This window comes from Ictidomys tridecemlineatus, chromosome 12 (genome assembly GCF_052094955.1).
Source record: "Ictidomys tridecemlineatus isolate mIctTri1 chromosome 12, mIctTri1.hap1, whole genome shotgun sequence".
NCBI lineage: Eukaryota > Metazoa > Chordata > Mammalia > Rodentia > Sciuridae > Ictidomys > Ictidomys tridecemlineatus.
In genome coordinates this window covers 101,163,152-101,174,769 of record NC_135488.1, presented here as the reverse complement: position 1 = coordinate 101,174,769, position 11,618 = coordinate 101,163,152, and the positions used below count along the sequence as shown (strand labels likewise).

The 11,618-nt window shown below is 47.5% G+C and overlaps 1 protein-coding gene across 19 annotated transcripts in view; it reads right to left on the bottom strand.

The window, feature by feature from the left end:
- Positions 1-550: 550 nt before the first annotated feature.
- Cib4 (calcium and integrin binding family member 4) overlaps positions 551-11,618 on the bottom strand; it is a 109,781-nt gene continuing 98,713 nt past the window's right edge. For 5 of the 19 annotated variants that reach the window (XM_078029523.1, XM_078029515.1, XM_078029516.1 and 2 more), the window contains 4 exons: positions 10,469-10,610; positions 6,647-6,796; positions 3,172-3,281; positions 551-718 (listed from right to left, as the gene is read on the bottom strand). In XM_078029523.1, the coding sequence (XP_077885649.1) occupies positions 572-718; positions 3,172-3,281; positions 6,647-6,796; positions 10,469-10,610 (549 nt within the window). In that variant the 3' untranslated portion in view covers positions 551-571. Of the gene's footprint in view, positions 719-2,265; positions 3,282-6,646; positions 6,797-10,468; positions 10,611-11,618 lie in introns of all 19 variants that reach the window. The other 14 variants (XM_078029524.1, XM_040271466.2, XR_013429165.1 and 11 more) reach the window with 12 other exon arrangements.

The following is an 11,618-nucleotide window of genomic DNA, read 5'->3' as shown; positions in this document are numbered from 1 at the left end:
GAAAATCCATGTGCCTATCAGGTGGGTATCTGATGACCCTGAAGTCCCCACAGAGGCTGCTTCTGTGTCCCAAAGTCCCTGACCAGCTCAGCCCCCAAGTGTCTCTGGAGTGGCCAAATTCATCCCAGCACTTGGCTGAATAGCAAAGCAAATAAACCCTGGTTTCTGGTCACACGTGGTCTTATCCCAAGGGCCTGGGGTTGCCAAGTGGGGCCAAGATTCTTCTTCATGGGATGAGGACAAGGAAGCCAGGCGCCAGCTGGAATGACAGCTATGTGCACATCTCTATGCCCCTCTGCTCTGGGAGATGCTGGGTGGAGAAGTCCAGCAAAGGGACAAAAGGACAAATTCTTTCTTAATGAACTTCATCCCACTTGGCCTGGTCCCCTGTGCTGACATGAGTTGAGATTTGAACCCTGGCCTCCAGAGATTGCCATCCCAGCTCGCTCGGCGTCGTTGGCAAACTGAAGCCTTAGAACGAGCAGTTCTGAATGCCACGTTCTTGTGTCTGATCCTGTGTTCAAAAAGCAATGGATTAATGGGCTGAAGAAAGGGTTTTCCTTTGCTTTATTTAGAAAATAATATTCGGGAGGGGGCCAAAGTCATGTTTTAAATCAGATGTCAGTGCCTGGAGGGGCGGGTTCCAGGGGTCTCCGAGAGGCTGCTGGATCAGGAGTTTGTGGCACATCAACATCCCCAGAAGTGAATCCGGAAGGAGCTGAAAGGAAGAATCCAGAGGCTCATCTGGAGCCTGGGGTTCTAAGGGGCCCTCCAACTCGGGGCTCTCTTTGGTCCTGGAGTCCTCCCTAGCCCACCTCTCATGTCCCTTTCTCTGGCTAATGGCCCAAATGAAACTTCTTTAAGTTTAGCAACACTAGAATGCAAAAAGTTTTAGAACCCGATGGTGCTGGAAAAAGAGAAATACAAGGCAGACCGGACGCCAGGTCCAATTTCGTGTTGTGGAGGAAGAAGAACTACCTTTGATTGGAGTGGCCCCCAAGTGTGTATCTCTAGGGTCCACCCAAGCTACAAGCCCTCTGGCTGCCATGTTGGAATGGGGAACTCTGGCCCCCATCCGGGTATATGGAAGCAGAGGGGACCACTTGATTCAACTGGGCCAATCCAATTCCCTGTCTCTGGAAATTCAGAGTTAGAGCTGAGAGAGGTCACTGAGGAGTCACTGAAGGTCATTCAAAACCAAAGAGAGAGAATCCTGGCCACTGTGGGGAGGCCATTGAAGGTCTCCTGTCTGAAAAAGCAGAGGTTGCTGATTTGCAGAGGAGTGAGGACAGAAGCAGAGATGCCCGGGGAGAGGTGGAGGAGCAGTTATTGGGGGGCTCCTGTCCAGGTGTTCTATGAGGCCCAGCTCTCTATTCTTTTTTAAAAATATCTTTTATACCTTTATTTTATTTATTGATTTTTATATGGTGCTGAGGATCGAACCCAGGGCCTCGCACGTGCTAGGCGAGCGCTCTACCCCTGAGCCACAACCCCAGCCCCTCTATTCTTTTTGAATTGGTTATTAAGCCATCTTGAGTGGGCATTCTTCCCTTCTATCAAAATCTCCTAGCTTATGAGACCAAGGGGCAGAACAGGGGCAGACGTAGAAGACACTGGTCACCCGATGCTACCTCAACAGCCCTGTAAGGGCTCTTTCACCCCAACTTGGGCTGCCTCTAGAGGGAGTGCACTTCCTGTAACTGAAGGATCCCCAAAGGACTGGAAAACACAGCCAGGGAAGTACGGAAATGGCCAGCCATCTTCAGGGGATCTGGACCAAACAAGGCCATTAAGTCTCCTTCCTGCTCTCGTCTCGGAAGTGGAATTGGTTGCTTATCTCATTAAGTTTCTCTTCTTCTATGAGCATCTTCCAGCAGCACCTTTACTTTCCTGTACAAATCCCCACCTTCCTGCGACACAGGGTAACTAGGGCAAAGGCAAGCTCCCAGGTCAGTCCTGCAGCGCAGTGGCTCTTGGGAGAAGGTGTGCTGGCCGCCCAGGGACTTCTGAGGTTGGACCACTCCCATCATTTGCAGAGCCCTGGAACCGAGTCCTCCCCTCTGGGTTTCAGGTCCCCCCGGGGTTGCCTAATTCCTCAGAAGCTGCAGCTTTACTAATCCTGAAAGAATCTGCAAAGTGCCTTGGAAACTTGTGATTCCTTGGGGAGACTGAGATGCTCCACTGGCCAAGGGGAGACTGGGGGTCCTTCCTGAGTCCTCCCCCACCCACCATGCTGGGAACCCCTCCCCCTCCAGAACTCCTTACTTCATGAAATCTGGAGACTTGAACATTGCGTGCTCAAACTCTGAGAAGGACAGCATGTTGTCATTGTCCAGGTCTGACTCACTCAGGACCTGGCCAGGGGAAGGAGGCTGAGGGGAGCCTGGTGACAATGAGACGGGGCGCGGGGGGAAGGAGAGAAATGCCTGTGCCAAGGGACAGCAAATGCCAGGATCTCTGCCAGGTGCTTACACTCATCTCCTGGGGCCCCTGTCCCACCTGTGAGGCTGGTTCTCACCCCTCACCCAACTCCCAGAGAAACAAGGCAGTGTGCACTAGGGATCCGAGATCTCCGAGGCTGACTCTCACTCCTAGGAAGATTCTCCAGCACCATCTTGATAGTGAGGGCAGGGGTTCCTCCCACCTGCCCCATCGCTTGGTCACAGGCAGGGGCCCTGCACCGTTAGGGGCTCAGTCAGGTGGGAAGATGGTGGTGACGCTGCTTCTTTCCCTCTTGTTCCATTCAGACCAGAAACACTGGAAGGTTTTTCACGGTCACTCTAGGACATCTGGACATCGTGTGGCTCTGGGACTAGGTGGAGGGGATGTTGTTATGTGTCCAGCTGCTCTTGGTCTATCTGCCTGCAGGAACCCATGTGGGTGGGAGGCCCCGGACTGCAGGGTCAGGCACATGGCTCTGGGGACCATGGAAGAGACTCGGGGGAAGGACAGACAATTGGGAGGTAGTTGCTTCCACCTGTGTGCCCACTCCTCAAGGCACCTTGTGCTTCCCACCCCTTTGGTAGCCACCAGGGAATAAGTGGTCTAAAGGCCAGTGTGCCAATCTGCTTGAGGCTCAGCCTTGGGTCTCCTCCCAAGTGGGTGGTCTGATACCCAAGGGCTTTGAACCACAGGCACCCAGGCCCTGCCCTTCAGCTCTCGAGTACACACGTGGTGTGCAAGGTCCATCAGCATGTCCTCAGACACGTCATCGCTGTTCAGCAGTCGTAGCACAATCCTCTGCAGGTCCTCCTCATCGATGAAGCCGTTCTCATTAAAATCTGCAAAGAGGAGGTAGGTGGTGATGGGAGTTGTGGGCCTTGAGTCCCAGAGCCCAAGACACAGAATCCCATCAGCCTCTGGGAAGCTGAGCAGGGCCCAACTACCTCAGACGGGGGGACCTGGGCAGGCCCACAGGGCAAGGCATGACCAGATGGGCAGGCTATAGACAATTAAGTGCTAAGTAACGTGGCAAAAATAATAGTCATTGATTGAGTGCATAATACACACTCAAGCCTGTACCAAGAACTTGACCTATTTTAAGTCACTGAATCTTCACAATCAACCTTTTATTAGTCTTATTTTATACAAATGGAAACTGAGGCATGGAGGTGTCATATGGTTTGTTCACACTGCCATAAAGTGGAAAGGTGGGATTCAAACTCAGCTAGGTTGACCCCCAAGTCCTGAGTCAACCACGTGCTATGGAGATCTTCATCTCAGAACTCAAAGCCTTGTGTATGTTAGGCAAGTGCTTTACCTGTGAACTCACCCCTCATCTGCTCCCAGTGGTTTTAGAAGCTATCCTATTTAAACTAGATCTGCATAGGGCTTCCTGTCATTGACCACCAAATCTAATCCTAATTCATTACCAGAGCCTCAGTTTCCCCATCTGAAAAAGGGAATAACAGTAGTACCTCCCAAGTTGCTGCAAAGATTAAATAAGGAGTCACATCCACCTGGCACGGGGTCTGGAACACAGAAGGTGCTCAACACAGAAGACAATGCTTGTACTGTAAGGACTCAATTAGACATCACTGGATGATTATTCAGCACTAAAAACACAAACCTTAGGGACTGTGTAATGTCCCACCTTGAAGAACAGGAGCTAGATAGGCATATACTGGGCTATTAGAGAACTTGATGTCCAGCGTTTGCTGGTACCACAGAGTCTTTCAATGGCAGAGTCACCATCTCTGTTTCCGAAGGCAGAATGTAGATGTGGAGGGCACAACTGATTCCTGGCTCCTTAAGCAGTGCCTTTTCCCTGGCTGGATGTTTATCAGCCCCAAGAATTGGAGACTGAGGCCCGAGTGGATCGTGGAGATTCTCTGCTCACAGTTCTGCATCGTCCACCACAGGAAATGGCTCAGAGCAGGTGAAAAGGGTAGAGGGGCCTGGAAGCAGCCACAGCCGCAGTGACACTGCACCACTGGCAAGAAACTCCGAATTCTTTTCTTGAGACCCCGCAGTGTCCCCAGGCATCCTGCTGGCCCAGCTCCCATAGGCAGAGGACTGCAGCAAATGACATGGCTTTGGTCCCAAGCCATCTGGAAACAGAATAATTTGCTGGAACAAATGTAGTCCTGGACAGTTCCTCTCCTTTGGGGGTGCAAGGGCAGAACAGCCTGGGAAAGGGCTAGAGGCGGGAAGCTCTGGGCCACTGGCCAGGTCCCAGCCCATGCCACCCCAGCAGCCTTAGGAGCTGCAGCGTTGGACCCCTCAGGAGGAGGTAGAGACTTTCTCTTGGGAAACACCAACAGCAGGATGCTTAGGAAACTGGTGGAGTCAGGGCTCAGCCGTCAGTTCCCTCCAAAAGACTCTTGCCATCATCGTCTCAATGTCTCTGTCATTCTTGCTCTTTGCAATTGACAAGGTATTGTTATCAAAATTGGTCCATTGGCTGAGGGGGACATGCATTCACTGCTATTCCCAGGAGAACTGGGCTTTCCTCCCTTGTCTCTCCCAATCACCAGCATTCTGTGGCTGGGTCAGGTTTAGAAAGATGTGGAAAGATCTGCCACCAGTGCTTTGCCCAAGGGGAATCCACAACTGGTGGGGACTATGCTGATTGGAGCAGAAGGTTGTGGTTGGGGTATTGGTCTCTGAAATGTGTAAAATCTCCCCGCAGTGTGGAGAGATGGGGGATTATCAACTGGAGGCTAGAATGTTCCTCAAAGCAGAAACTGGAGGCCAGGAGGTAAGATCCAGGGAGATGCAATTTCTTGGTGAACTCTTGACCGATTGCCCCCCCTCTTTGTCTTCTTACTAACAGAAATGTTATTCAGATGATACCATGTTCAGCTTAAAATATGTCACTTTCCGGTTTTCCTTGCTGCTATGGATGGCCATGTGACATTGTTCTGGCCAATGAAATATAAACCGAAGTTTCTGGGTGGGGTTCTTAGCTTGTGAAAGGAAAATGGATTCACCCATGTATTTGAACGCACATTTTGTTCTTATCCCTTCTCTCGTCCCCTTTTCTTCCTGCCTAGAATGAAGATAAAATGGCAGAGAAGCCATTCTGTGATCATGAGGACTGTGGTCCCATATTTTTGAAAGATTAGGAAGGTTCAAGGAGCCTGGGTCCTTGATTGCCACCTGGAGTCATCGCCCCAACTCTGGAATGCCTGATTTCAGGCTTTTTTTTTTTTAAACACGAGCAGTGTGAAGAGTGACTGAATGTAACATTGATGTTGTAGCAGACTGAGCAATAACTCTCAAACTCTGCTGCATATTAGAAACACCAGGAAGTACTCAAACACCATTACATCAAGTCTCTGGAGCTGGGGCCCAAGCACCTGTTTTTATTGTTTTGTTCTGTTCTGTTTAACTCCCAGGTGATTCTAATGTGCAGCCAAGTTTGAGAATCACTGAGCTAAAGCAGTGCTTCTTAAGATTTTCAAGTGCAAAAGAATCTCATGGGATCTTGCTAAAAATGCAGATTCTGATTCAGTGGGTGTGGGAAGGGCCCAAGGATCTGCATTTCTAACAGGTTTTGTGCTAGTGCCCATGCCGCCAGACCACAGGCTACACCCGGAGTTACCAGGAGTGAGAGTATTGAGTTAGTCTTGGACTTTTGCTGCGAATCGTCACCGTGACCCTGACTATGATCATCCTGTACTTCCTGACTTTGCCATCTCTTCCTTCTTTTTATTCATTTTCTTCTTCCTTCACTGTAGAGCACGACCACCTGGACTTACTGAGCAGTCCCCATGTGCCAGGCATGAGGTACAGGGATTCACGAGTTCCATTTCTAATCTCGCTGACAGCTTGTGAAGCCACAAATCTTCTGAATCCAAAGAGATTTGTCTGGGTGCCTCTGATGCAGCCTGGCGTCCATGAGTCCGCTGGCATCTATTTGCAAGCCGATTTGCATGGAGGTGTTGAGCTTTTTGTTTTCCTGTTTGGGTTCCACGGACACAGGAGGGCAATGTGGTGTCTGATCCTTGACCTGACCCGGTCATGCTGCTCTCCCTGATTCAGAGCTGACCATGGTTCAGCCCCCGGGCTGGAAACCTGGAGATGCCCTCCTGCTCTTAAAGCCCCTGAGGGGTTTGGGGATTTTGTTTGGTTGGTTCTGGAAACCTTGGAAAGACAGCAGAGCAGACATCTTTCAGGACATCTGCCCAGGGTATTACTTTACCATTGCTGAGAAGTGTCCCCAACCCAAGCAGCCAACTTCTCGGGCCATGTTTGTTCACGACTCTGTTTCTTTTTTGGATGTAGGGGAGCAAGTTTGGTTTTCCAGCCCAGGGCAGCAGATCATTGATTTGGCTAAGCCAATCAGCACCTGCTGAGAAAATGAAGGAGGAAACAGATGCCTGAAGAGCCCACAGGCCACATGGGGTTGGGGGTAATCACTTTTGTCTCACGGGCACAGAAGCATAAAAATCAGATCTGAGAAAGAGGAAGTTCTTAGAGAGCAGAAGACGAGAGAGACCAGGCAGCCACAGCGAGGGAAAAGTGGCTGCTTCCCGGCTACATCCTAGCCTCCTCGGGTTCTATACTGCCTGGACAAACTCCAGTGTCCCTAGGCACCCATGATCCACACCTCTATTTTGCATGGGTGAGGACTGTGACTTGCTCACAACCAATAGAATTAGCCAAGGTGATGAAAAGTCACTTTCATGGTCGCATGATGCTATGTAAGACATCTGACAGCAAAGTGACTCAAAGCACATTCTCCCCCACTGTCTATGAAGAGTAAGTGGCCATGTTGGGAGGCCCATGTGGCAAGGAGGTGAGGGCAGCCACCAGCTGATAGCCAACCAGAGGTCAAGGCCCAAAGTCTTATGGACGCAAGGAAATGGATCTGCTAACAACCTGAGCCAGCTTCAGGTAATTGTTCCTTTTCAGAAGCGAATGCAGCCCAGAGAGAACCTTGATGACAGTGTTGTAAACCCTAAGAGAAAGACCCACTCAGTCATGCCTGGACTTATGACCCCCAGACACTGTGGAATCACTCATATGTGTCATCTAAAGCCTTTAAGTTTGTGAAAATTTCTTATTCAACAATGGAAATGATTATAATGCGATTCCCTATCAGTTCCTTTCATGTGGGTAAATCTCTGTGACTTGTAACTTGAACACTCTTGGCTGAGTCAAGAATGAACAGGGAGCCTGGATCCATGTTCCCCCAGAGGAGCTGCCCTGTTCAGAACTGTGTGGCAGGGGCTTGAGCTAGTACAGCTGCCACCCGTGGTGGAAAAAGATGACAGAGAATAGCAGAAAACAGTGGGAACTCTCTGAAGGCTTCTAGAAATACTTGCAAGAAAGGAAAGAGGAAGAGTGTCATGGACAGGTCGGGGCTACTTTGGGTATGTGATTTCATTTTTACTTATCCTTCCTGGAATTCACTATGAATTTGTGTCTTGTATCAAATTTAGGAAGGCGGTTCATTATTTCTTCAAGTATCTTTTCTGTCCCATTCATTCTCTCCTCTGCTTCTGAGATTCCAATTGAATATATGTTAGATCTTTCCATTGTCCTACATGTCTAAGGCTCTATTCTTTAATCCTCTCAATATTTGTTCTGTTATTCAGATTAGATCACTCATGTTTACAGATTCTTTCCTGTCATCTTAATTCTTTTGCTAAGCCCATTCATTGAAATTTTCAGTTGTTTTGTTTTTCAGTCCTATAATTTTCATTTCATTCTTTTTTATAGTTTCTATTTCTCTGCTGTGATTTCTTATTTTTTAATTAATTATGAGTATATTGAGTATATTTGCTTTTGCATCACTGGGCATGGTTATTGTGATGATTAGTTGTATGTGTTATCCTGACTGAGTTAAGGAATGCCCAGATAGTTGGGAAAACTTTATTTCTGGGTGTCTGTGAGGATGTTTCCAAAATAGATTAGCATTCGAATTGGTAGATTGAGTGAAGAAGATCATACTCATCAATGTGGGTAAGCATCATTCAATCCATTAAAGGGGGGCCCAGTAGAACAAAAAGACAGAAGAAGGGAGAATTCACTCTTCCTATATGAACAGGCCATTTATCTTCTCCTATCCTTGGACATCAGCACTGATTCTTGAGGCACTGGACTGTATTAAACCAACAGCTTTCCTGGTTATCCAGTGTGTAGACAGCAAACCATGGGACTTATTGGCCACCTTCATCCTGCTGTGGTTTAGATATGAGGTGTCTCCCAAAAGCTCATGTATGAGATGATGAAGAAATAATTGGGCTACGAGAGCCTTAAACTAATCGGTGCATAAATCCAATAATATGGATTAACTAGAGGTTAATCATAGGCAGGTAGTGTGTGACTAGAATTCGGCCACGAGGTGCATGCCTTTAGGGTTTATATTTTGTCCCTGGTGAGCACAGCACTCTCTGTGATTCCTCATTGCCATGTCCTGAGCTGCTCTCATTCTCTATGCCCTTCTGCCATGACTTTCTGTCTCACCTTGAGCCCAGAGCTATGGAGTTGGCTGACCATGGACTGAACCTCTGAAACCATGAGCCCCAAACAAACTTTCCCTTCTCTACGTTGTTCTTGCTAAGTCTTTTTGTCACAGCAATGAAAAAGCTGGCTAAAATGTCCTGAAATCAAAATCAGTCCCCTCATCTATCTCTGCCTCTATCTCTATCTCTATCTCTATCTCTATCTCTATCTCTGTCTCTATCTTTCTTTCTCCCTCACTATTAGATAGGTTTCTTTAAAGAATCTGGCTAAAATACAGTTACAATAGCCATGTAAAAATGCTTGTCAATTAATTTCAACACCTGGATCAAGTCAGAGTCAGTCTTCCTTCTTGAGAATGCATTAATTTTGAAAGAAAATTTTTGTATATTGTGTAATCTTGGATTGCATTTTGGATATCATAGATGTTTGCTGTGGAGTCTCTGTATTCTGTTATATTCCTCCAAAGAGTGCTTAATGTTTGCCTTTAGTAGGCAATTTGTTGGACTCAGACTGCAAATCAGGGGGCCTTGTTAAAATGTAGTAGTTCCTCAAATCTTAGTTCAGTTTCTTATCCTTAGTAAAGTTGCTTTGCGTTTGTGCCTATATATAATTTAGAAATCAGAAGAGATCTCTGCTGAGCTTATGGAAAAAAAAAAAAAACATAGGCTCTTTTCTTTGGCTTCCTTCTCTCTGAACTCTCCTCTTACTTTTCAGGGGTTAGTTGTCCCTAACACTCTGGTTCTTCAAGTCAGAATGAATTCAGGGTTTTTATCAGCCTGTGTAATTTGGCTCATGGATGCATGAGGACAGGAGAAGATGCATGTCTCAGCTCAAATGGAAAGAGTGATGCCGAATTGTACAAGTCTGTATATGTAAGCCACAGTGCACTCAAAGCCTTGCACACAGCCTGTTTGACCTCTTGGCAAGATTTCTTTTTGATTTCTTTTGAGAGTACCCGGTGTGCCACCTGTGGTAAGGGGACATTTACCTGGTGAAGAGCAGAATGTTAGCAGAGCCCTGAAACTATCCCAGACAGAATCAGAGACACCCCCCCCCCGCCCGCCACAAATAAAGTCAAAGGACCTCAGAGCTGATCTACTTCAAGTCCTTCATTTTAAATATGAGAAAAACCAAGCTCCAGGGAAGTGGAATGATGTGTTCAAGATTGCTTGGCCATTTGTGGTTGACCTAATTCTAGTGTTCATGTTTCTTCTCACCCAACACTCCTTCTGCTGAGTAAACATAACCCCTTCCTACTTACCTGTCATTCTCTTCCTCTCTCTCTCCCTCTGGCCCACCCTTGCGCCACCACCACATATCAACACCAGTGACTCCATTGACCTGAATGGCATGGATGGGAGGGCACCCATCCATTGAGGTTGAGTTCAATTATTTTTGTTATTCCCTAGGACTTGAGAAACATGATACATAGCCACAAAGACCCAAGTAAACCCCAGTCAACACCATCCCATCAATTAACTGATGTTGCTGGATTCCAGATGTGGTAAGTATGCCCACCCGCCTCTTACCACAAGTCGCCCACAGCACCCACCGTAGATACGAAAAGCGTACTCAATCTTCAGGCTGGGGCAGGCCTGCTCACTGAACACAGAGGCCATGCTCAGCACATCCTCAAAGGAGAACACATCGTCATGTGAGAACACTTTGCAGATGCGGTCTCTGAAAGGGTTGACCTGTGGGTGGGGAGAAGGAGAGTGAGGGAGGCCTATCAGGGTCGGGGTCATGCCTCCCTGAGCCTCTCCCATCTGTCACAAGCACTCTGTCCTGGGTTTGAGAAGAAAACAGCAACAACCTAAAGACTGGGGTAGGTGCTGACTCCGTGAGCCAGGACCCCGGGTATGATGTGGGTACCTGGGATGAGGGATAAGAGCCCCTACCTGACATCACTGTCCTCACTACTGTTTCCACTTGCCTACACATTCCAAAGGCTTTATTATTATTTTTGTGTTGTGTTTTTTTTTTCTTATGGCTATTAATTTGTCTCCATTTTATGTAGAAAGCTTGGAAAATGAAAAGATAAGAATAGGACAAACCTCATCTGTAACCGACTCCCTCAGAATAAGCTGCTGTTGACATATCATTTAGAAGCAAGACAGACATGGGTTTCAGTCCCGGTGTCACTGTTTACTACTGAGTGACTTTAGTTTAGACAAATTACATAAGCTCCCAGAACCCGAGGTTCCTCATCTACAAGATAGGGTGGGACTGTAACTGTATCTGCCTAATAGGATTGTCATGAGGATTAAGCAGGGTAGGTTTCAAGTTGCACAGTGTCTGATAAATACCAACCAGCAAATGAGAGCTGATAGTTGTTACCTAATTGAAATAGATACCGTAATTTGCATAGCAATTTTCATTAAAAAAAAAAAAACAAACTATTTCTCAAACTAAGTCCCCAAATGAGGAAGGGTGACTTTAGAAATCCTGGCTCCCCTAAACTGGGCCTGCTGAGCAAATAGCACTCCAGTTGCTTTCCTGCCAGCTCAGAGGCGGCTTGCTGAGACTGCTTGCTACTCCTTCTAAAGGCCCAGGAGTGGGCTTTGGGATAAAGTAGCGCGGGGGCAGACCTCATGAGGGTTTCCTATAGTTTGGATCTTAAATGTCCCTCAAAGTCCCACTTGTTAAAATTTTGGTCCTCCGTTTAGCACCATCAGGAGGTGGTGAAATTTTTCAGAAGTGGG